Here is a 26351-nt window from a genome sequence, read left to right on the forward strand (position 1 = left end):
CAGTGTAACTCATTATTGTTTCCCATGTATTTTCTTTGCTTAAAGACCTTTGAATTAATTGTGTGGGTTGATGTCTTTCACCTGTTTGTAATATTCTTTGTGTATATTTTCACTGTGATATCAATTCCTCATCAGGTTCCCTCTGCTCCCTGCTTCAATCACATCCCACTTCTCTTTTAACTCTGTCTTGGAGTTTTCTAGTATTGTTTACACTCTTTGTTGGAACATATACTCTTGAGATGTCTTGCAGTTTTAACCCAGTCTTTTGCTGGAATCAACACCTTCATAATCACTTAAATGCTTAATTTCATTTCTAACAAAAATAAAATACATAGCTTTATTTTTATTTGTTCTTTACATTTATTCATTCATTTAATTATTTGGCTGCATCAGGTCTTAGTTGCACTCTTGCCCCCTTCATTGTGGCCTGTGGGATCCTTGTTCCCTGATCAGGGACCAAACCTCATCCCCTGTATTAGAAGACAAATTCTTAACCACTGGGCCACTTGGGAAGTCCCTGTAGCTTTATTTTTAGATAAAGATAGAGCAGTTTTACAATGAGGGGGAAAAATTATTCCTTTTGCTACAATTAAATTCAGATAATAAAAAATTGCAACTTCCATCATATGAATCTATATTAGAAGTCAAAGCACACCAAAATTCACCAGTAAGTTGGAGGGGGTGGAAAATATGAGTGGGAAGAAATTTTGAGTTTCATATATCTGATGTGTGTGTGTGCACACTGAATCATGCCCAGTCACTGAATCATGTCCGACTCTTTACTACTCCATGGACTGTACCCCTCCAGGCTCTTCTGTCCATGGAATTTCCCAGGCAAGACTACTGGAGTGGGTTGCTGATAGAGTATATCAAAACATTATGTAAACATAGAAATTATGTCATGAAACAAAATCTAAAACTGCACTAGAAAGATGAGTCAAACTCTAGGACAGAAAATCCATTAAAGAAGCTTAAAAATACTTTGTGTGAATCTTTCTCACAATTGGAAACCTTATAAAATCTTTATGCAGATCAAATTTAACTTTTGAACTAGATGGGCTGTAATGTTAAAATCTGGAGAAAGAAATGGCAACCCACTTCAGTATTCTTGCCTGGAAAATCCCATGAACAGAGGAGCCTGATAGGCTACAATCCATAGGGTTGCAAAGAGTTGGACACAATGGAGTGACTGAGCATACACGCTTGCTAAGTGTGTGCTAAATTGCTTCAGTTGTTTCCGACTCTTTTGACGCTATGGACTGTATCCTGCCAGGCATCTCTGTCCATGGGATTCTCCAGGCAAGAATGTTGGAGTGGGTTGCCACGCCCTCCTCCAGGGGATCTTCCCAACCCAAGGATCCAACCCACATCTCCTGCGGCTCCTTCATTGCAGGCAGATTCTTTACCTCTGATCTACCAGGCTTCAGAAAGAAGAAAACAATACGTGCTTGATTCTTATGAGGCTACATTTTGGAATGATAACATTAAATTTCCTTGATTAAATAAGAGAGTTAAAAAAAAGTTTCCTCTATTTGTGCTGGCTTTCCTCACTGTGTGTTCTACCAAATTTAAAGTTACCTAGGACATGTTGTTCTATTTCTATTGGTGTTGGCTGGAGAAAACCTTGTGTATTCTCATGGAAGTTATTTCTAAATTGTTGTTGCTGTTCAGTTGCCCAGTCATGTCTGACTCCTTGCGACCCCATGGACTGCAGCACACCAGGCCTCTCTGTCCCTCACCATCTCCCAAAGTTTGCCCAAGTTATGTCCATTGCATCAGTGATGCCATCCAGCCATCTCATCCCCTGACCCCCTCTTCTCCTTCTGCCCTTTCTATATAACATATTATAAATTCCTTTCATAATGTGTGCTTTTCATAACTCTTTCCCCTCGGTTAGATTATGGGCAACTGGTTCAGTTCAGTTCCTAAGTCGTGTCTGACTCTTTGTGACTCCATGGACTGCAGCACACCAGGCCTCCCTGTCTATCACCAACTCCCGGAGCTAGCTCAAACTCATGTCCATTGAGTTGGTGATGCCATCTCATCCTTTGTCATCCCCTTCTCCTTCTGCCTTCAATTTTCCCCAACATCAGAGTCTTTTCCAATGAGTTGATTCTTCGTATCAGGCGGCCAAAGTATTGGAGTTTCAGCTTCAGCATCAGTCCTTCCAATGAATATTCAGGACTGATTTCTTTTAGAATTGACTGGTTTGATTTCCTTGCAGTCCAAGGGACTCTCAAGAGTCTTCTCCAACAAAAGCATCAATTCTTCAGCACTCAGCTTTCTTTATAGTCCAACTCTCACATCTGTACATGACTACTGGAAAAACCATAGCTTTGTCTAGTTGAACCTTTGTCAACAAAGTAATGACAACAGGGGCAATAAGTCTGTTTATTTCTAGATCACAGATTTTACTTCAGAATTTGCACATAACGTATGTTCTATAAAAAGGGAGATCAAATAATTTTCCCTCTCAACTGGGACATATTGGGGAATAAAAAGGGAAGTACAGTATTAATTATGATAGGGCAACAGGATAAATATCTGCTGAAGACAGAACTGAAGAATTAAAAATAAGGTGATAAGGACTTCCCTAGTGGTTTTTGTTAAAACCATGCTTCCAATGCAGGAGGTGAGTGTTTGATTCCTAGATGGCTCAGTGATAAAGAATCTGCCTGCCATGCAGGAAACCTGGATTCAATACCTGGTTTGGAAAGATCCCCTGGGGAAGAGAATGGCAACCCACTCCAGTATCCTTCCATGGAGAATCACAAGGACAGAGGAGCCTGGAGGGCTATAGTCCATAGGGTCACAAACAGCTGGACGCAACTGAGCGACTAACACTTTCACTTTACTTTCTTTCAGGGAGCTTAGATCCCACATGCCTCATGGCCCCAAAACCGAAAGGTAAAACAGAAGCAACATCGATCAGTTCAGTTCAGTCCTCAGTAGTTTCTGACTCTTTGTGATCCCATGGACTGCAGCACGCCAGGCTTCCCTGTCCATCACCAACTCCCAGAGCCTCTTCAAACTCATGTCCACTGAGTTGGTGATGCCATCCAACCATCTCATCCTCTGTCGTCCCCTTTTCCTCCCACCTTCAATCTTTCCCAGCACCAGGGTATTTTCCAGTGAGTCAACTCTTTGCAACAGGTGGCCAAAGTATTGGAGCTTCAGCTTTAGCATCAGTGCTTCTGGTGAATATTCAGGGTTGACTTCCTTTAGGGTTGACTGGTTGGCTCTCCTTGCAGTCCAAGGGACTCTCAAGATTCTCCTCCAAAACCACAGTTCAGAAGCAACATTATAACAAATTCAATAAAGACTTTAAAAAATGGTCCACATTAAAAAAAATCTTAAAAATAAATGTAAGGTGACTGATCACGTTTGTATTTTAAACCATTGAATGTAACTAACATCTTGTGATTGGGTTATGGAGAGAAAGTTTGGAATCCCAATAAATTGCTCTTTTATTGCAGTTTATCACTTAAAAAGTGACATATTTGCATAAGTATAGTTTAGTGGATCCGTTTCAAATGTTTCAGAAAGTAAAGCTTTAGTGTTTGAATAGTTTGTTATATGAATTAGTGTGGATTTGACACTGGTTAATGACCTTCAGCTTTCTTTCTTTGTCTCACATCAGCTTGGTGATGTTCCAGAATCCTGTTCTCAATGTGTGGTGCCTGTAATAGTGTCATCAACATCACCTGGGAACCTTTTAGAAATGAAAATTCTCCATCCCCATCCCAGATCACCTGGGTTGAGGTCCAGCCATCTGAATTTTCAAAACCCTCTAAATGATTGTGATACAGTTTACAATTGGAGATACATTTTTCCAAGGAAGGGAGGAGAGGAGACTTCAAATGAGCTGATGGATAGATTCAATGGGTAGAAGTCTTGGTCCAACATTTTGTCCAAATGTCACATTCCATTTTGCATCTAAAAAGAAAGCTCAAAAATATGTCTTAACGTCACAGAGAAAACAGTGAGACAGTGAGACTGAAGCCAAGCAGAAAAAAATTTTGGTTTATGCTCTAAACATCATGCATGGATGTGAGAGCTGGATCGTAATGAAGACTGGGCACTGAAGAATTGATGGCTTTGATTTATGGTGCTGGAGAAGACTCTTGAAAGTCCCTTGGACTGCAAGGAGATCAAATCAGTCAATCCTAAAGGAAATCACACATGAATATTCACTGGAAGGACTGATGCTGAAGTTCCAATACTTTGGCCACTTGATGTGAAGAACCGGCTCATTGGAAAAGACCCTGATGCTGGGAAAGATGGAAGGCAAAAGGAGAAGGGGACAGCAGAGGATGAGATGGTTGGATGGCAGCACCCACTCAACGGACATGAATCTGAACAAACTCCAGGAGCTAGAGAAGAACAGAGAAGCCTGGTGTGCTGCAGTTCATGGGGTCATAAAGAGTCAGATACAACTTAGCGACTTAACATAACTAGATACCAAGGAGTGCTGACCAGCTGCATGTTCCAGAGGGCAGTAACTAGAATCATTTTCCGTCTTGACAGTGAGTTCAGATGCAGCGGAGGTGAGGAGACCTTGGAGGAGCCCCAGCAAGTCTGTGGGAATGAGACTAAAAGGACTCCAGGGTTGTAGCCACAAAGAACGTTTATCCATTTGTATTTTATCTTACATTTTTAAAAGATTTTTTTTTGATGTGGATCATTTTTGAAGTCTTTATTGAGTTTGTTACAATATCGCTTCTGTTTTATGTTTTGAGGCTGCAAGTTGAAGATCAAGGTGTCTGCCGAGCTGGTTCCTCCTGAAGGCAGTTTGCTGGTGGTTTTTGGCATTCCTTGGCTTGCAGACTCTTCTCCCCAGTTCTTATCTTCATCTTCATCTTCACAAGATGCTCTCCCTGTGTGTGTGTGTGTGTGTGTGTGTGTGTCTGTGTGTCTGTGTGTGTGTGTCTCTGTCCAATTTTCCCCCTTTTATAAGGGCCACCATCATATCAGATCAGGGACCCAGCCTACTCCAAGATGACCTCACCTTAAACCTGAACAAATTACATCTACAATGTAATTTTCAAATAAGCTCATGTTCTAAGGTGCTGGAGATTAGAACCTGGACATAATCTCTTTTAGGTAGTGGGGGACACAACTGAACCCTCAACTTGTATTTAGGCACAAGGGTCAAGCATTTGTATCCCTGGCCATTCATCAAATGTGGCTGCTCCTAGGGAGGGGACATAACGTTGGACCAAGCAGCTCCCTTAAGCCTTGGAAAGTTCTGGCAAAAAGGACTCAGTTGCAAGCCCCAGTACTCCTGCGTAGAAAATCCCATGGACAGAGGAGCCTGGCAGGCTACATTCCATGGGGTTGCAAAAAGTCAGACACAACTGAACGACTTCACTGCGAGCCCCCAGCAGACAACCTCCCTGGTAGCTTCTGAAGAGGTGGTCTGGATGGTGCAGCCTGGTGTCAGCCAAAGTGGCCTCCTGTGGGTCTCTGATTATAACAAGGGCTTCTAGAGGTACGTGAGATTGAAGATTCTCGGTGAGTCACCTTGAGGACCCAATCCCAGGCAGAACAGTCAGCTTCATAGGGTGGGAGCGTAGGACCATACCCCAGGGGATGAGTCAGCAGCACCCAGGAGGTTGGAGATACACAGCTAGAAAATCTGGATCTCGTCACACAGGGTGTAGGCCACAACCAACACTGTCATCCATGCTAAGAGTATCACAGTCCTCTTTTTTCTAGTGTGCAGTTCAGCACTCCATTGGGATACCGCCTCCTCTAGGAAGTCTCCTGGATAGTCTTTTCGAAAATTTATTTCTTTGGGGCTGTTATTGTGGGCTTTCTTCTAGTTGCAGCGAGTGCAGGCTACTGTCTAGTTGCACTGTGCGTGCTTCTCATTGTGGTGGCTTCCTTTGTTGCTGAGCCCCGGCTCTAGGGCGAGTGGAATCAGCAGTTGCAGCTCCTGGGCTCTAGAGTCCAGGCTCAATAGTTGCAGTGCATGGCCTTAACTGCTCTGCACCCTGTGAGCTCTTCCTGGATCAGGGATTAAATCTGCCTCTCTTGCACTGGCAAGTGGATTCTTTACCACTGAGTCACCAGGGAAGCCCCATCACTTCCCTCCTGCAAGAACTTTGGAGATACCAAAGCTTCCATATGCTTCCTCTTGCTTGTGACAACTATCTCATCTGTCATGCTGCTCACATTTGAGTTGGAGCCAGGGTCCCAGGACCCAAAGCTGCAGTCATCTCTTAGCCATGGGTTCGAGGAGTCTGAGTGGCTCCTCTGAGGAGATACCACCCACCCAGCTTCTCACTCAAGACTGAAGCATCTTTGAGATCCTTTCCTGGGGAGAAAAGCATTTTCCCTTTCCCAAGAGGCTTCTATTGAATTTCACAAACCCAGGGAGGCACAATTCAGGCTACTACCTAGCAGTGGCATCAGTTTCTCAGTGGTGAGGAACCTGGAGGGGTATGGGGGATAAATATCACCTTATTTCATCCTCACTATGGCCATATGGCTTTCCCAGTGGCTCAGTTGTAAAGAATCCACCTGCCAATGCAGGAGACACTGGGTTGGGAAGATCCCATGGAGAAGGAAATGGCAACCCACTCCAGTATTCTTACCTGGAAAATCCTATGGACAGAGGAGACTAGCAGGCTACAGTTCATGGGATTGCAAAGAGTTGGACACGACTGAGCACGCACACAGAGACACACACACAGTCACACATGGTCAGATGAAGGAAGGTCTATCATCTTCAATCATAGAAGGGTAAAGTGAGAAGTGTGGGTGATTGCTGCAGGACTGACTCTCACTCACATACACCCTCAACCAAAACCCTCAGACAGACTTCCCTCCCCTGAGGCTGACTCTGGGCTCATCTATGTGACTTCTTTGGGGCAAGAGGACAGTAGCAGACACTGCTCTGGCCAGCTACTCTGCATCTAGGCCTCCAGCATGGTGGAATGGAGCAAGATCGTAGGGTTCCCTGGTATTCTTAGGGTTAGTGTTTGGAACCTGGGGAGGTTTGGGGTCCCTGAGGTGGCAGGTACTTACCAACTAGTATAGAAATAGTTCAGTATGTAAAGGGTTGATTCAACTGTACAGGTATGGATCAGTGGATTATCACTAACCCTGATGGCAACAATATTTAACCTCCTGATTCACTGTTACGAAGAACCTAGGGATTTGTCTCCTCTCATAACAAATACCCACAACACCCCAGGGATTCACCTTAACACAGTTCACAAGTCCTGGCTTGGACACCACACAGGAACAAGAGTATTCTCAGATAATTTATTCCGAATTTTCATATAAACAGGTAATTATCCCATATTTTACATGCAGAGCAATTTTGATATCCAAAAAAAAAAGGCATATTCTGTATATGGTGCTACTTGGCTCTTGTAGGAAAACATTGAAAAATATAAGAATTGAGCTCTCGGTGGGTCTTGTGTCTCTGAGTTGATTTCCGCATAAGCCGAGGCACAGGAGGTGTCTGCTGCTGACAGGCAGGGCTCGGACCCCTGCCCCCACCCCGCCAGGCACACAAGGTAGAGAGTAGATAAGCCATTCCTGAATGTGTGTGGACACACGCGCTTTGGGGGCAGGGGAGGGAATACTGTTTCCTTTCTTCTCAAATGGGACCAAGAGCCCTGGGTTTCTGATTTGAGTTTTAACAAGGATTTTGGGGGCCCAAACCCAAATAAAAATGTGACCAGAGCCTGGTTCTGGACCTTGACTCGTATGAGAAGATGACAGTGAACTCAAGAAGCCATTGGTTCCCTCTGTCTCTGGGGGACCCCTAAGGAAACATTCACCTCCAGGTACAGTCTCAGAATGTCCATTGCATTCCTTCACATCTTTTAAAGAACAAATGCCCATCCGTACTTTCTATTCCCAACCTCAATTCCGGTGTAGATCAATATTCTCAAGAACATTCCGGAAGGTTTTCTGAAGGGATATCATTCTACGGGCATCATTCATATATGATCAGCGCAACCCCATCCCCCAACTCTGAACAAAATCATCATTTCTGAATCACGCGTTTGTCAAGTGGCACTCGAACCCCAACCTCTACCCACCACAAAGAAGAAAAAGATTGTCATTTGGGGGACTACAGCATATCCGCTCATGTACCCAGATGGAGAGAGCATGGGCCAAACCCTGCCCACTGATCAATCTTATAGCTGTTTCAGATAAACACCTCCCAACCCAACAAGCACATTCCACGGCAGACCATCTGCTCTGGCTGGAGAGACGGAGATCTGCCTAGCAATCGGAGGCAGTCTCCAGTGGTCTCAGGGTTGTTTGTGCAGACCTTCGCATCAATTCCCACATTTTCTTTCAGTTGTGCTCAACATCTATCCAGAGAACCAGCAACACTTCTCGCTTCTTACTAGCTTAAAAGGACAGAAAAGCACCCAGGACAGCTCCCAGAATACAAACATTTCCAGACGTGCATTTGACATCACTGATCCAGGGAGGAACTACTATATGTTGATTTTGCCACACAAATAAAAAGGGGTTTTTAAAATAATGAGACACATTTAAAAACAAACAACAAAAAATTCAACCAAAGCTGGCTTTGTTGCCTTTTTTTTTTTTTTTTAAATAATCATCACTACAATCCTCCAGGACAACCATTTCGAGGACTGAATTCTATTGTGACAGAGTCCACATTATCTGATGCAAAAGGAGGCTGCGATCCAAGCCCGCTTGTTCTTTCATTGCAGCAGCAGAGACAGCTAAATGAAGTCAGGGAAATTCCATTCACAAAGGGAAGGCCCAGCACTTTACAGTACCTCTCCAGGGCAAGTGGAGAAAGGTGACTCTGCTGGGGTGGTGCCTACAGGTTTGGGAAGGGCAGTGAGGTCTGGTGTGTACGACAGCATTTCTGCTGGCCCCTCCCAGGCTTACACATGGGTTGTCAAAGTCCCTAAGGTCAAAGAGTATCAGCTTGAAGTCAACCAAACCAAAATGAGAGGGTCCAAGGTTTTGTTGCTAAAAAACATGTGTTCAGCCTCTCGGTGGGTTTAGGGTTGAGATTTCTCAACATCTCCCTTCCTGCTCAGAGAATAACAACAGACACTGCATTTAGTGCTTGTGTGTGAAGTTCCCAAGACAATGATATGTTCCTCACCCAAAGCATCTCAGCCTAAAAAGAGTGGGCACCTAGATGCTCACACACCACAGAGATTCTAAGGCGAAAGGAGCATGCTGGCTGGATCAAAGACTGTCTCTGTCTCAACACTGCAGCTTCCCTCATCGGCTAAGGGTAGCTCAGAACTGGAAACATCAGATCCATTGTGATGGTCTGAAACTTGCTTCATTCTTGAGGGCCACGGTGTCAATAGATGGAGGATCAAACAACAACAACAAAAAAAGGAAGATTAAATTCAGAGGTGAATATTATCAGCCAGGAAAAGGATCTATGCTCACATGAAAGCCATACTTCAGCCCCACTCCCTCCCTCAAAATTCTTACTGGTCCCTGGCATTCAGAATCAGCTGATATGAATCTTCCCTGATTCAGATCGGATCCAGACAGAATTCTGAAGTCTCAAAGATGTCCATTATTGAACCACATCCTAACAATACACTGAGGTAGACTGTGCTGGGAAAAAAAAATCATTACCCCACATTCACCTGTTTATTTTTCTTTGAAAAAAATTTTTTTTACATGCTCTCCATTTCTTATGAAAGTGATTTTTTAACAGTGATTTTTATATATTAAAATAAATAATTTTCCCCTAATATAAGAAAACCTTTCTGAATTAGAAAAATGTGAAAATTGCTGCTACCGTAGTATATGGGCACTACAAATTTACTACGAAAAGAACAAAATACCTAGATCTATGTGTTTCATTCCTTTTTAACTTACATACAGATCCTCGTCTATGTACAAAATAAATTTGGCGAAAATAATTTCTGTGCTCCTTGTACCCAATCACTGAGGCTCCCTGGAAATATTCTGACATGCTGTCACTTCTGAAATCATATAAATAAGATAGCCAGAGGCAACTGGGATGCGTGTCTACCTGTGTTCTTCATCAAGAACTGAGAAGGTTCGGAGGTCACCGTGGCATCCCAGGTGTTCTGAAGCCCACAGTTCTTGAGAAGAGAAGGAAAGCAGTCTTAGACTCGTGAGGAAAATGCACTCGAGAGATAACCGGTGGGTGATGATTTGGATGAACCATGGCAATGAATGCATCATGTTCTGTATTTGAGCAGCGGTCATTCTTACCCCAGAAGGGAAGCAACTGTGGCATCACGCCCATCCTCATGTTCTCCGTAGTGTGAAGGTCCTTAGCGGTTTTTCTTCTGGACTTGACTCTCCTAGGAACTGCACGATCGTTAAGTACCTGAGAATTCAGCTCAGGCTCCACACCTGGTCCAGCTGAGGTCACTGGGCGCAGAGCAGCTTCTGGGAGCTCAGTTCTGAGGACGGTCGGATGCCCTGAGGGCGGAGGGGACCGACAGGCACGTCTTCATATTGCTAGTGTTTTCAAAGTCCATCTATGCTGTCCCACTTTGAGATCTGATGGTGCCAAATTTGCACAATCCCTGTGGGACATGGACACCCCGCTGAGGAAGCTTGAGAGGTACACACAGGGAACCAGAAGATCCAGGAGCCACAAGTGTGTTTGAAGGCAGGGCTCAGATTTTCAGAACAGAAACCAAACCATCCATCAAACCCCATCGCCCACACACTCAGTGTGGCCTCACCACAATGTCTAGAGGATTAGCAGCTAACGTGGTTTTAGTCCCAGAAAAAATGGATGCCTTGAAGACCAAGCAAAGAGGCCACCGGTGCCTGGCTCCTCCTGGCCCACACAGGCAGACAAACCCACACGCGCTACCTCCCACCCCAGGAAACGGTCAATAATTTATGAGGCTGATACTGAAGATTCTTTTTAAAAATTAAATATGTTACAAATATATTCTCAAAACTCTTCATCATCTCAGTTCTTGTTTTTCTTTTCTTGTTCGTCTTCTTTAAATCTTCTCTATGTCCTGGCTTTGTTTGGTCTTGAAAAGATCTATTATCACTCCAAATGACTCCGAAGGCTCGCAGAATACATTTTTCACCAAAGTTAAGGGAGAGAAGAATCCTGAGGCTCCATTTGGGACATAAAAATTTGTTGAGGGCACAGTCTCCCAGTAAATAAGAAAGAAGGGGTCGGGGGTGGGGGAAGCAGGGGCTCACATACTCCAGAAGAGCTGAACCTTCATGGGCGGATCCCCAAAGTGTCCACTCAGCACACATGATTTGCACACACGTGCGCGTGCATGCGCGCGCATGCACACACACACACACACACACACACACAGAAGTGCGTACATGAACCACACACCAGGACTGCAGACCCATATCCGAAGTACAAAAGCAGCAGCTATTGGTCAATTTGAGGAACTGGTTTTGTGAAGGAAAAAAGAAAACAATCCTTCAGCCTGGATGAAAAAATACTTTCCTGAAGCCCACTCCGTAAAGCTTGGAATTCTACTAGAACTGGGTTTGTTTCTTTCTAACTTTTGTTTCATAAAGAAGATTTATGTTTTATACTGTAGCTCAGACACCAGCAAAAAAAAAAAAAAAAAAAAAAAAACCTTTGTAAAAATAGGTGCTTTCTTTCAAACTACTAGGGAAAATAATAATAATAATAATAACATCTGGGCTTGAAACCTCGGTGGCCCAAAAGGACAGCAGCCGTGGAAACCCCCTCCCTATCCAGGCTCACAGTTACGTGCTCAGATGACAAGTCAAATAGGCAATGGAACCACTGCGTTTGAAGACAAAGAGGAACAGAAATGGATAGTCGTGATCTCTGAGCTCCGTTTGACACTGTGGCAGAGTTAGGTGGAAATCCTGAGTTTTCTGGAGGCCTTTGAACCAGAGAGAAGTGTAGACAGGAACCCTCCCCCACTCGCAGGGGTTGTTAGGAAGGATTTGACCGGGGCAAAGTCAGAATCCGTCCGTTTTTCTTGCCCCCGTTCATGTGGGTATAGGGGATGTGCTCGTCATAGTTTCGCTTTAGCCCCAGCGCCGACCCTCCGTCCCGGACCCCGGCCTCCTCTCTCTGCGCGTGCGAGGACCGGTCCAGGGGCACGCTCTCCATGTCCTCAAACTCCATTTCCAGCTCCTCGCTCTCGGGCGCCTTGTTCTCCTCGCTGTGGAAGAAGGACACTTCGGGAAAGCTGGGGTGCAGGTCATCCTTGAGCAGGTCCACGATCTCCAGGAAGGTTGGACGCATCTTGGGGTTGAACTGCCAGCACATCCGCATCAGGTCGGTGCTGCGGAACAGAGAGGGGCACGTGGAGGGTGAGGCCCCCAAGGTCCCCGCCAAGCGGCCCTCCTTCCCCCACCCCGCTCCTGCGGTGCACACACACCCACGTGGACAAGTGCTGACCTCAGGAGGGTCAAGCAGAAACAGCCATTCTAGGGGCGTGAAAGATGGTTTTAAAAAGAGAGCCAAGGATTTCCCAAACCAGATCCACAAGGGCCTCTCCTGATATTGCCACTTGGTGAAGACCAACTAGGTCCATCATTTTTTTTTTTTTTTAAATTAGAGTTGATTTACGATGTTGTGTTAGTTTCAGATGTACAGCAAAGGGATTCAGATATACATTTTTGTTGCTGTTGCTGTTCAGTTGCTAAGTCATGTCCAACTCTTTAGGACCCCACAACTACATCCCCCCAGGCTCCGTTGTCCATCTACTTCTCCAGGCAAGAATACTGGAGTGGGCTTCCATTGCCTCCTTCAGGGAATCTTCCAGACCCAGGGGTCAAACCTGCATCTCCTGCATTGGCAGGCAGATTCTCTACCACTGAGCCACCAGGGAAGCCCTCAGATACATCAGGTTGGTCAAAAAGTTCGTTCAGATTTTCCTGTAAGATGTTATGGAAACAAACACTTTGGTCAAGCCCATGTATATATAATTGTTTTTCAGATTCTTTTCCCTTATAGGTTATTACAAAATATTGAATATAGTTCCCTGTGTTATACAGTAGGTCCTTGCTTTTCTATTTTATATTCAATACTGTGAATTTATTAATCCCAAGCTCCTATTTTATCCCTACCCCCTCCTTTCCCCTTTGGTAACCGTAAGTCTGTTTTCTGTGTCTGTAGGTCTATTTCTGTGGGTTCATCATTTTATATACACATTGTCGCTCAGAATGAGGGCAGCTGGGTGGACCCACCATAGAGGGCCAGCTCTGAGCAGGTGCTCTGCAAGCCCAGTCCACACTCTCTGGAGAAGGGGAGGAGAGGAGGGGGCAGGGAACTATGACTTTACTTAGGATAGGATCCAGGAGCTCAGGATTTCCATTTTACCTCTTCCTTTCACTATTGTAACTTCTTCCAGGGCAGGAGTTGACAAACTTCACCCTCTGGACCAAGTCTGGTCCTCCGAGTGTTTTTGTAAATAAAGTTTTATTGGCACGTAGCTACACCCATTCAATTATGTATTGTCCCTGGCTGATCTGAACTACAAGGCAGAGAACTGCCAGGCCCACAAAGCTGAAAATACGATATGGCCCTTTAGAGGAAAAGTTGGCAGGTTCCCACCCTAGGGGCACTAATTTCCTCCTGACATAGCCAGGAAAGAAACTTCATGGAGCAATGTTTAGAAATATTTTGCTCAGAGTTTCCAAGGAACTCTGCTTCATACTTTTTTACATGTGAGATTTCTGCAAATTAGGTTTTCTAAACTGATATCTTATTCTTGAGAGGATGGAGCATCACAATGGCCTTCTTCCATGCATTTTTTTCAGGAAGGCAAACTTTCTTTTTCTTTTTTTTTTTGCAGAAACACTGGTAAAGAAATATTACATGCAATAAGCAATGTGTAGTAAATGCTTATTGTAGAAAGATAGAAAACACCCAACAATACAGTGAAAATACAGCTTGCGTACAACTCTCCTTCAAATATAATCTCATCCTTTCTGTCTGGATACATTTGGAAATACAATTTATACACATTTACTACACTTAACATTTTAACATAAGCTAGACCACTGAGTTACAAAATATTTCATAAGCATCATTTGAAATGTCAATTACTATAGTGTATTATTTTATCAAATTACTTTATTGATTATTTTACCAATTTACTTGCCAGTTCTCATATTGTTGGATGTTTAGATCATTTCTTCCTTTCTTTTTTGGAGACTTTAAGTAAAATTTCTGTGAGTAGCTCTTATTATAATGGGCTTCCTTGGTGGCTCAGTGGTAAAGAATCTGTCTGCCAGTGCTGAAGACGGGTTTGATCCCTGGGTCAGGAAGATCCCCTGGAGAAGGAAATGGCTACTCACTCCAGTATTATTGTCTGGGAAATCCATGGACAGAGGGGCCTGGAGGTTCATGGGTCATGAAACCGTTGGACACAACTTAGCAACTAAATGATAACAAACAAAAAATTCTTACAATGGAGTGATAAGAATGACTATCTAGCTATCCCATTGATAGCTGTGAATATTATAACTCTTCCTTCTTTCCCTCCCTTCTTTTTATTGCTAATTAGGAAGATAGTACTTTCCTTTATTTCACTGTACATTTATTGGATTATTACGATGCTGGACAATTTTGCAAGTGTTTATTGATGTGCATTTGATGTTTGTGTTGTACATCTGCTCCTGCAACAAAAATTTAAGACAAATATTGGAAGGGGATATGTTGTATGTACCCCTGAAGTTTTAGTGTTTACAATTCGTGAATTCTTTTTTCTACTTTCAATGAGATATAATAAGAATACGTAGTTAAATGTTAGTCTCCACCCCAGCTCTCCAGTTTTATTCCCCAAATAACCACTGCTGGGACTTTTCCTCTACAACCTTCCGAAGATATGAAAGGCAATAAGGCAATATACATCTAATGATATAATACACAAGCATGTAGTAATATGTAGACACAATATGCAAATCCAAGGGTGCATGCAGAAGGCAAGCAAAAACACACCTACAGACATCATATAAAACACAAGTGTGCATTCAAACATAAAACTGGCAAACACAAACACACATAGACATACAATATGCAAACACGAGTATCCATGCAAAAGGCGCAGACTTTTGAATAAGCACCCCACACACTATACCGCCTTTCTACACTTACACTCTCTCTGGACAATTGTCAGGTTGATCCAGGTACCCTCCATCCATGACAAATTTCAGCACCTGCTCATTTGATAGACCTTGGTAAGGCTGTTCAGCCAAGCTGGTAATTTCCCAAAGGACCACACCGAAAGACCTGCCAATGACAGATAGGAGTAGTAACAATGAAGCCATTAAAATAAACACACACACCCTTTCTTGGCTTACTAGAACCTGGGTGGCCAGTTCTCTAAACAGTTCATGCTGCAGTTCAGAAATTCCTATAAGACTAATCTTCATTGGAATGTCACAGTAGTTGTGCAAGGGTCCCCCAGACATGCTATCCCTTCCTTTCCTTGATGGAGAAGCCATGAAGAACTCAGTTTTTAAGGGACTCCTCTTGCTGGTCATACTAGCAGAGCAACCTGGAATTCAAGTGCAGTGTTCTTTCCGCCAGCCCACACATAACTCACCACATGTCTGAAGAGGTGGTGAAGACTCCGTCCTTGAGGGATTCAGGTGCCATCCACCGCACGGGGAGCAGACCTTTGCCCCCTTTCCGGTAGTAATCCGTTTCATAGATGTCTCTTGTCATTCCGAAGTCTGACAACAAACAGTTCACATGCTCTTAGCTTTCAGCTGCGACCCAGCTGTCTGCCGTCTTTACTCCCCCACCCTTGGCAGAGCTCTTGAGTTCACCTGCCCCAGGTGTGAGCTCACCTGGATCACAGCCAAATACAGTGAGAATGGATTCTGAGGGTACTCAGGGGGATATGGAGGGGAGGGCGGGTCACCATTTAAAAGGAAAGAAAGGAACCACCAAGCAGCAAAGAAGCAATGTTCCGACCTGCAACACGGGGATCTCAATCTTAGCGAAACTTCCTTCCTACCTACGACCTCATAGGCAACCCATGCTGAACTTTTCACCCTCTGCAGCCAACCTACTGCTCCCCATTGGATCTGGCCCCACTACCCACCTAGCTGCGCAGCCAGAAACCGAAGTCTGGGTCCTCCCTCCACAACCCCTTGTCCTCACGCCCCACAGACAAGACAGAGTCTCAGCCTCCTCACGTGCGAGTGCTAAGTCGCTTCAGTCGTGTCGGACTCTGTGTGACCCCACAGACTGTAGCCTGCTAGGCTTCTCTGTCCATGGGATTCTCCAGGCATAAATCCTGGCTTGGGCTGCCATTTCCTCCTCCAGGAGGTCTTCCCAACCCAGGGATCAAACCCGCATCTCTTTTTGACTCCTGCCTTGGCAGGCGGGTTCTTTATCCTGAGTGCTACCTGGGAAGTCCTAAATCGGTTCACTGAATTTTAATTATTTTATTTTTTTGAATCAACTTTATTTTTCTGACTTTTAAAATTTTGTTTTACTGAATGTGAATTATTTTTATTTACTCTTACTGAATTTATTTTATTTTACTGTGCTGCTTGCTGCAGACAAAAACTGCAAGCTGCAGGGGTTCCCTGTGGGCCCAGGGGCCAGGACTCTGAGCTGGGAACCAAGATCCCAGAAGCCGTGTGGCCAGGCCAAAAACTGCAAGTTTCTCAAGGGCAGAAAAGTTATGGTGACTTACACAACCTTGCCCCTGTAACACCTCCGGCAGCCACCAGCACAAACACTACTTAAAGAAGTGAGTGAATGAAGTGAAGAACAAATGCAATTAAAGTACACCTTGAGGGTGAGCCCCCATCCCAAGCCCTGCCCCTTCCCACTACTAGAAAAGACTGAAGTGCTCACTATAGACAACTGAAGCCAAAAAGCCTGGGTCACACATTTCAAGGCAGAAAGCCAGACGCACCTCCAATTTTGACGGTAAAGTCGTGGGCAACCATGCAGTTCCGGGCTGCAAGATCCCGGTGCACGAACTTCTTAGCGTTCAGGTATGCCATCCCATCGGCGATCTCTGCCGCCATCTGAATCATTTCTTGCAGGGTAGGGGGAGGGCGGCCGGGGTTATTCTAAAGTTGAAACAGGGGGGGCATGTTCAGCCACACAGGTGCCTGAGGCCTGGGAGTGCTGGGTGCCCCGCCAGGTATCTGGAGACAGCTCACCTCAGCCTCAGGCCGCAGGGAACGGAGGTAACTCTTCAGGTCTCCGTGAGCCATCAACTCCATCACCACCAGCGTTGGCTGGCCTTTGGACACCACCCCCAGGAGGCGGACCTGTGGAATAAGCAGGGGTGAGGGAGATTCTTGAATGAGGGTCTGTGAGAAGATGTCCACCCACCTGGGTCTTTCTGTCTGGTACCTACATCACACCCAGCACCCTGGTCCTGAGTGGCCTGTAGGAAGCCCTGGTCTGTCCAGAAGAAACACCAAGGTCAACATCTTGTTGGATTTGGGGTGGGGGAGCGAGTGGCTACTGTCCTGGATGAAAGTGAAAGTTCCTCAGTCGTATCCGACTCTTTGCGACCCCATGGACTACACAGTCCATGGAATTCTCAAGGCCAGAATACTGGAGTGGGTAGCCTTTCCCTTCTCCAGGGGATCTTCCCAACCCAGGGACCGAATCCAGGCTTCCCGCATTGCAGGTGGATTCTTTACCAGCTGAGCTCCAAGGGAAGCCCAAGAATACTGGAGTAGATAGCCTATCTCTTCTCCAACGGATCTTCCCGACCCAGGAATCGAATTGGGGTCTCCTGCCTTGCAGGTAGATTCTTTACCAACTGAGCTATGAGGGAAGCTCCACTGTCCTGGATGGTACAGATGAAAATTGCAAGCTACAGGGAATTCCCGGGCAGTCCAGTGGTTAGGACTCTGCGCTGGGAACCAAGATCCCATAAGCCATGGGGCAAGGCCAAAATAAAAGCAAGCTGCACAAGGATCAAAAGAATCACAGTGGTTCATTCAACCTGTCCCTGCAACATCTCCTGCAGCGCCCTGCACAAATACTGCTTAAAGAAGTGAATAAATGGCTGCTCCCAAACAGCAACATGCCAAGGCAAACCCTTGTATCTCTGAGCCCCAGACCTTTGCATTAACTGTTCCCCCTGCCTGATGCTCTGTCCCCTCACCTGTCCCTCAACCCAGTCCCTACGTCCTGGAGTCTTTGCTCAAATATTCCTTTGCCACTGCTGCCTTCCCAAACCCCCAGCTCCGCCCTCCTCTCCCCTGTTGCCATAGCATCGTCTCCTCACGGGATGACATCATTAACTTGCTGGGTTTAGATTCTGTCTCCACCTCTGGACCGGGAGCTCCAGGAGGACAGACATCCATCCGCTGCATCTTGGAGAGGAGAATGGAGCTCATATATAGCAGGTGCTCCAAGAATATGCTTGGGGCAAGGATGAAAGGACACAGGCTCAAGGGGAAACTAAAGGAGTAGAAAGGCAGGGAGAGTCTGTGCTGACTGGGGAGTAGGGGGCAGGGATTGGGTGGACCACAGTGTTTAAAGGTTACATAGGAGCCAGGAAGAGGGAAGAGAAAGAAGATTCTAGAAAGTGATGGGACAGTGAAAGAGTCTCACTCTAAATGAGGTGGGAAAGGATGGGACTGGAGAAAAGAGAAGGGAAGGGCCACCTTTGGGATGCTCAGCAGAGTGGAGGCTGGGCAGAAGATCCACACCCAGCATCCTCAAGCTCTATGCATTAAGAGCAAGGATGGAGGAGATGGGATGAGAGAATGCGTGTTAAGGAAGCCTTTGCACTGTTTGTGTTGGTTTCTGCCACACAACAAGCAAATCAGTCATAAGTATATGTAGGCTCTAGGTTGTCACAGAGCGCCTGGCTGGGCTCCCTGTGTTACACAGCAGCTTCCCACTAGCTGTCTATTTTGCACATGGTATGGTATTATCCTCCAACTAAAAGTTTCAAAAACTAAAATAAAAATGAAAAAATAAAGCCTTTGTCTGCTCCCGGGCCCAGCAGGGGGACTTACCACATGGTGGCAGGTGAAGCCCTTCATGACCGAAGCCTCGTTGAGAAACTCGATCCGCTCTCGCAGGCTGGCCGACTCGTTGACCGTCTTCACTGCCACGCGGGTCTCCGCCTCACCCTTGACAATGTCCCTGGCGTTGCCCTCGTACACCATGCCGAAGGAGCCTTGACCCAGTTCTCGCAGGAGCGTGATCTTCTCTCGAGGCACCTCCCACTCGTCCGGCACATACACAGAGCATGGGAACACTACTCCTCACTTATCTACACAGCACCCTCAGCAGATCCTTCGGGGGTCCTGGCCGCCTCCCACCCAAGCTCCTCCTCATAAATGTTCACTAAGCGGCTCCTGCGGTCCAGACCTTGTGCTGGGCAGTCGGCACAGGGCCAATAACAGGATGGACAGAGGCTCAGGAAGGAGCCATAATCAGTCCAGGGTCCTGGCCAGTAGCGTGCCGAACTGAGCCTGCATCCTGTCTGATTTCAGAGTCCTCTTACCAAAGGATGCTACTTCCCATCTGAGCCTGTAGTTTCTGCAGAGTACCAAAAAGAAGGGGGAACGCCCAGCCTGCCTGCCACCAGATAGGTGAGTGAGCCCATTCAAGGCAACTCAGTGCCAGTGGATCTGCAAAAGGGCTACAGCCATGTGAGTGAGACCAGAAAAACCACTCAGCTGCGCACTGCCCAGGTGGCAAACCCACCACATTTTGAGCCAATAGGTAGTGGTTGCTTTAAGCCCCTAAGTTTGCAGTGGTTTGTTACACAGCGGCAGACAAATACACAGTCTTAAGAAAAACCATGATGCTTCCTGCCCTCCTCTGCACCTGTTGCATGCTAAAATTGTATCCCTCACACATTTATATGTTGATGTCCGAACCCAAGTTTTTCAGAATGTGACTGTATTTAGAGGTGGAGTCTTACAGAGATGACCAAAGTAAAATAAGGTCATTAGAGTGGCCCTAATCCAATCTGACTGGAGTCCATGAAGAGATTAGGACACAGACACACACAGAGGGAAGGCCATGTGAGGACAGAGGGGGAAGACGGCCATCCACAAGCCAAGGAGAGAGGACTCAGGAGGAACCAACTCTGCTGACACCGTGATCTCAGAGCTCCAGCCTCTGGGACTGTGAGGAAATCAAACTGTTTTCTAAGCCCCCCACTCTGAGTACAGCAGTCCAAGCAACACAATACCATCACCAATGGCTCTTGCAAGGACATTGGATCATACGAGAGCTCTGAACCCAAATGAACTTACACATACTCACTGGGGAGTCCCTCTCCCAGCCCCCAAGATCCCAGAGCTTGGACCTTTCCCTCTGATCTCTTGGCCCAGAACTCCCTGGCCTTAAAGACCCACGAGCTGCAACTTCCAGCTTTCACTGAGCACCCCTATGCCCTCAGCCATTGCTGCAACCCCAGAAGGGAGCAGGAGAATAGAGTGGAAAGCAGAACACTGTGGGGGTTGATGGCAGCCCTGGGGTTCAGCTTTCCCATCTCTGACACGGTTAACAATGCCATTCACCAAACAGAGAGAGAAAGGCTCTGGATCAACACTCACCCCTGCTTGCTGCTGGACTCTGTGCCTATTCCCACCTGGAATGACTCCCTTGTCTAGGTTCTCTATTCTGATGCTTTGAGGTCTTGCTGGTGCTGGAAGGACTGCCCTTCCCAGGGGTGGCCAATTCACATAGGTAGTAAATGAAGTGCCCGCGAGTCCACCTTTCATATGCAAAACAGCTAATCCAGAGCCCACATACTAACCCCCTCCATCATCAGGCTCTCCCACTCTGGGGCACCATCCCCCTGCCCTGATAATCCCAGGCCCAGTTAGGAGGCAACCAGGGACAGCTTATATGCCCCAGACGCTGCTGAAATCGTTTAGCTTGAATTAGCCCCTCCTGTGTCTTGCCTCACCTTGCCCATGGAAAAGACAATAAAGCCTCTTGCTCGTATGTTTCTCTCACTCCCTCTGCCTCCTGACCAACCCTGGTGCTTCCCCGTGTGGCCCTGCCTCCTGTTTTTCCAGGCTCCGCGAGTCTACCCTTCTTCCTCATGACAGTCACTTCCATGCCTGCATGTCTTAGCAGACTTCTTTGAAATGAATCCCAGGTATCCTTAAAAACATCACCCCGTCTCCCAAAGCAGCATCCTGCCACGCAATAGTGTTCATGCCTTGAAAGTCGCTCTTTGATTTTTTTTTTTTTTTTTTTTGCTGCATGAAGCATCTTAGAAGGTTGTAATGCAATAGCTGCCTTCGTGTCTAAAGGAACAGCCAAAGCTTTATCTACAAGGGTCACTCACTGCCCTTTGGTACAATCGAGGGTCTACAGTCTTCGGTCCTATGCTCATCACTGGCATCAGCATCTCACCCATACTCAGTGGCCACCAACGGCAGAGGTGCTGGTGGTACCCACCCAGCTCCCATGTGCCCCATCCCTCATCTCCAGTCTCACACCTTGGCTTCTGACCCCACCTCCCAGCATGGATGGCCTGTTTTGTCACCACTTTCTGGCTCTGACCCTTGGCACGCTCTCTAGCATAAGACCCATGCTCTGTATCTCTACAGCTGCAGCACCAAGTTCAGGGTGTCTCTGCCCAGCCCGAGCGCATCTCGATCAGCCCATCCAAACAGGTGCCAGACGGCAGGTGTCTAATTGCTCCTGGTCACAGGGTTTCTGTACAAGGGGCAGGTGTGCCGACTCAAGGGAACAAGAAGACTCTTCTCAGCCCCTCAGGGTACCAACCCTTGACTGTCAATTGATGGAGATGGCAAAGGAAACCAAACAGAGGGGTTCTGGTCACCCACGGGCAAAGGGATAGAACTCACCATCGCTGGCACTGAGGTACTCTGGGTTTGAAGAAGCATACAATGGTCCCAGTGGCCCATCTGGCTGCCTGGATGAGAAGAATGGAGACATTCCATCTTGATAAACTCACAGGACTCTGTGGATTTCTAGCAGGAGGATATAACCTCGCCAGAGCAGACATCTACCCTTATTAGCAGCAGCCACATAATCCTGGATACAGTCTGCGGTGAGGGTGGGGGAATCCTAATTTTTTTTTAGCAGAAGCCCATCAGATGGCTACTTAAGTGCATCAGCGTGGAACAGCTTACCCATGAACTATAATTTATGGTTGTCATTATAACATCTAAAAACTATTCACCCGCTGCTGTTCTGAAACCATCTCATTCCAGCTTATGAGAAACAACTGTTGAATTTTCAGGAAATTTGCAAGCCAGTTGTTAAATACAACCACCGCTTAAAATTAAATTACGTAAGCCTACAGTTAAATATATTCTCTTCAAAGCAAACGTAACACATACTCAAAACTGACCACTTCCTAGTTATCACACTGCATCTTACTATATTGGACACTCTTCATTCAGTCCATCTCTGTCACCTTATTTATTTAGGTGGCTGCACACATATGGCAGAAAGACTTTATGTTCACAAGTCACTGCATTGTGGTAGTCATTTAGTCTCTAAGCTGTATGCCTGACTCTTTTGCGACCCCACAGTCTATAGCCCGCCAGGCTCCACTGTCCATGGGATTTCCCAGGCAAGAATACTGGAGTGGGTTGCCATTTCCTTGTGCAGGGGATCTTCCCGACCCAGGGATCGAGCCTGCATCTCCTGCACTGGCAGGTGGATTCCTTACCACTGAGCCACTGGGGAAGTCCCAGTGGAAACACGTCATTGTATTATTTGTCCAAATCCATACAATCACAACACCGAGAGTGAAGCATAATATAAACTATGGACTTTGGGTGATAACAATGTATGCATGTAGGTTTATCAGTTATAACACTGATGGGGGATGTTGATAATAGGGGATCATGCATGGGTCAAGGGGTGTATGGGAAATTCTTATACTTTTGCCTCAGTTTTGCTGTGAACTGAAAACTAAGAAATCAAGTCCATGTTTTTTAAAAAATGGATAAATTAAATCCTATCATAATGCATATGGCTTTCCCTGTTGGCTCAGATGGTAAACAATCTGCCTACAATGCAAGAGACCTGGGTTTGATCCCTGGGTCAGGAAGGTTCCCCTGGAGAAGGGAATAGCTACCCACTCCAGTATTCTTGCCTGGAGGATTCCGTGGACAATGCTGTCTGCCAGGCTACAGTCCATGGGGTTACAAAGAGTTGGACACAACTGAGCGACTTAACACACACGTAGGCATACTTTTCCCCAAGACAGCTGGTTGTTAACCGCTTACCAGCACATCATCGCACTCACCTCTTTCTCAGGAATAGACAAATACTTCCAATCACAACACTGAAGAGAAAGACAAAGATGAGGGGACCGATGATGATCTTTGCAATATTTGATGGCACGTCTACTGAAATAGAACAAGAAAATGCAGGGTTCTCATCAAAATGTGTTCACATCAAAGGTCACGCCAGAAATCATATCTACACATGTAATGGGCCACTCACCCTTGTTCCCCTTCTCCAGTCCCTGAGTCAGTGTCCCCTGCAGTGACCCCAGATCACTGCCCAGCACCAGCTTTCTCCCTTCACCACCAGCTTCATAGACACGCAACCCAAGCCATCAGCTAGGTCCCCTACTCAGAAGATCCTTGTTGGTTTTCAGTCAGTAAGTCATGTCTGACTCTTTGAGACCCCTTGGACTTTAGCCCTTCAGACTCCTCTGTCCATGGGATTTCCCAGGCTAGAATACTGAAGCAGGTTGCCATTTCCTTCTCCAAGGGATCTTCCCAGCCCAGGAATTGCACCTGGATCTCCTGCATTGGCAAGAGGATTCTTTACCCCTAAGCTACCAGATTAGAGATACCAAGAGATACCAAGGGAACGTTTCATGCAAAGACAGTAAAGGACAGAAATGGTATGAACCTAACAGAAGCAGAAGATATTAAGAAGAGGTGGCAAGAATACACAGAAGAACTATACAAAAAAGATCTCCATGACCCAGATAATCACGATGGTGTGATCACTCACCTAGAGCCAGACATCCTGGAATGCGAAGTCAAGTGGGCCTTAGGAAGCATCACTACGAACAAAGCTAGTGGAGGTGATGGAATTCCAGTTGAGCTATTTCAAACCCTGAAAGATGATGCTGTGAAAGTGCTGCACTCAATATGTCAGCAAATTTGGAAAACTCAGCAGTGGCCACAGGACTGGAAAAGGTCAGTTTTCATTCCAATCCCAAAGAAAGGCAATGCCAAAGAATGCTCAAACTACTGCACAATTGTACTTATCTCACATGCTAGCAAAGTAATGCTCAAAATTCTCCAAGTCAGGCTTCAGTAATACGTGAACTGTGAACTTTCAGATGTTCAAGCTGGATTTAGAAAAGGCAGAGGAACCAGAGATCAAATTGCCAACATCCACTGGATCATCAAAAAAGCAAGAGAGTTCCAGAAAAATATCTATTTTTGCTTTATTGACTATGCCAAAACCTTTGACTGTGTGGATCACAACAGACTGTAAAAAATCCTTAAAGAGATAGGAATACCAGACCACCTGACCTGCCTCCTGAGAAATCTGTAGGCAGGTCAAGAAGCAACAGTTTGAACTGAACATGGAACAACAAACAGATTGGTTCCAAATTGGGAAAGGAGTACGTCAAGGCTGTGTATTGTCACCATGCTTATTTAACTTATATGCAGAGTACAGCATGCGAAATGCCAGGCTGGATGAAGCACAAGCTGGAATCAAGATTGCTGGGAGAAATATCAGTAACCTCAGATACACAGATGACACCACCCTTATTGCAGAACGCAAAGAACTAAAGAGCTTCTTGATGAAAGTGAAAGAGGAGAGTGAAAAAGTTGGCTTAAAACCCAACATTCAGAAAACTAAGATCATGGCATCTGGTTCCATCACTTCATGGCAAATAGATGGGAAAACAATGGAAACAGTGAGAGACTTTATTGTCTTGGGCTCCAAAATCACTGCAGATGATGACTGCAGCCATGAAATTAAAAGACACTTGCTCCTTGGAAGAAAATCTATGACCAACCTAGACAGCATATTAAAAAACATTGCTTTACTAACAAAAATCCATCTAGTCAAAGCTATGGTTTTTCCAGTAGTCATCTATGGATGTGAGAGTTGGACTGTAAAGAAAGCTGAGCACCAAAGAACTGATCCTTTTGAACTGTGGTGTTGGAGAAGACTCTTGAGAGTCCCTCGGACTGCAACGAGATCCACCAGTCAATCCTAAAGGAAATCAGCCCTGAATATTCATTGGAAGGACTGATGCTGAAGCTGAAACTCCAGTACTAACTCTTCACCTGATGTGAAGAACCAACTAATTGGAAAAGACCCTGATACTGGGAAAGATTGAAGGTGGGAGGAGAAGGGGACAACAGAGGATGAGATGGTTGGATGGCACCACCGACATTACGGACATGAGTTTGAGACTCCAGGAGTTGGTGATGGACAGGGAGGCCTGGTGTGCTGCAGTCCATGGGGTCGCACATGTCCAAAGAGTCGGACATGACTGAGCGACTGAACTGAACTGAAGCTACCAGGGAAGCCCTCAGAAGGTCCTGCTCTCTGTTTAATGCTCTGCTCTTCCTGTCTTGAAAATCTTGACACTTTTTAAACAAGGGACCACATCTTTTCAGTTTGCAGTGAACCCTTCCAATTAAATAGCTTATTTCAATCCCAGCAGTACCTCTGGCAGATGAAAAATCCATCAGAAGTGCCCTGCCTGTGCCAGGGCATCCAACCAACTGAAGAAATGTTATGCAGCCTTAATTCTTTCTAATTCTCATGCAAGGCTGAACTGTCTGTAATTACAAATGCACCCATGTATTCAGACACTTCCAAGCCAAGGAAGAAAGTGAGTTCTGGGAAACCAGAGAAAGGACCTGGTCCTTCGGGTCTTTAATAGTAACAATTTACAGAACACTTATGAACATACCAGGCACTGTTTGAAGTGCCCTGCCTGGGAGATCTTAGTTAATCATTCCATAAACCAAAGTGGCAGGGGTGGGGTGGGGGTGGTGTTAACATCAATGCCAGTTAACAGAATGGGACACAGGGGCTCAGAGAGGTGAGAGTTCTTGCCCAGGTTTAAGAGCTGATTCATGGTGGAGCAGGGATTTGAACCCAGGCCATCTGAGCAAGTTCTTGACCACTGCTCCACGCTCCCCTTAGGGGTCAGCTCTATCCGGAGACATCTTGTCCTCCTGGACCTCCCTGAATTGACAGCAAACTGCCTCCTTCCACGTGGAGAAAGCCTCTCTAAATATTTGATGATTGGATGTTGTTGTTCAGTTGCTCAGTCATGTCTGACTCTTTGCGACCCCATGAACGGCAGCACGCCGGGTTTCCCTGTCCTTCACTGTCTCCCGGAGTTTGCTCAAATTCGTGTCCATTGAGTCGGTAATGTCATCCAACCATTTCATCCTCTGTCGCCCCCTTCTCCTCT

The 26351-nt window shown here is 45.9% G+C and overlaps 1 protein-coding gene across 4 annotated transcripts in view; it reads right to left on the reverse strand.

Annotated features, from left to right (window-relative positions):
• Positions 1-7258: 7258 nt before the first annotated feature.
• INSR (insulin receptor) overlaps positions 7259-26351 on the reverse strand; it is a 148142-nt gene continuing 129049 nt past the window's right edge. For 2 of the 4 annotated variants that reach the window (XM_012177948.4, XM_012177947.4), the window contains 8 exons: positions 23187-23286; positions 21772-21839; positions 18946-19190; positions 17122-17232; positions 16869-17028; positions 15540-15669; positions 15089-15223; positions 7259-12269 (listed from right to left, as the gene is read on the reverse strand). In XM_012177948.4, coding sequence (XP_012033338.1) covers positions 11915-12269; positions 15089-15223; positions 15540-15669; positions 16869-17028; positions 17122-17232; positions 18946-19190; positions 21772-21839; positions 23187-23286 — 1304 coding nt within the window. In that variant the 3' untranslated portion in view covers positions 7259-11914. Of the gene's footprint in view, positions 12270-15088; positions 15224-15539; positions 15670-16868; positions 17029-17121; positions 17233-18945; positions 19191-21771; positions 21840-23186; positions 23290-26351 lie in introns of all 4 variants that reach the window. The other 2 variants (XM_004008550.5, XM_004008549.5) reach the window with 1 other exon arrangement.

Source organism: Ovis aries, chromosome 5 (assembly GCF_016772045.2).
Source record: "Ovis aries strain OAR_USU_Benz2616 breed Rambouillet chromosome 5, ARS-UI_Ramb_v3.0, whole genome shotgun sequence".
In the NCBI taxonomy this organism is placed as follows: domain Eukaryota; kingdom Metazoa; phylum Chordata; class Mammalia; order Artiodactyla; family Bovidae; genus Ovis; species Ovis aries.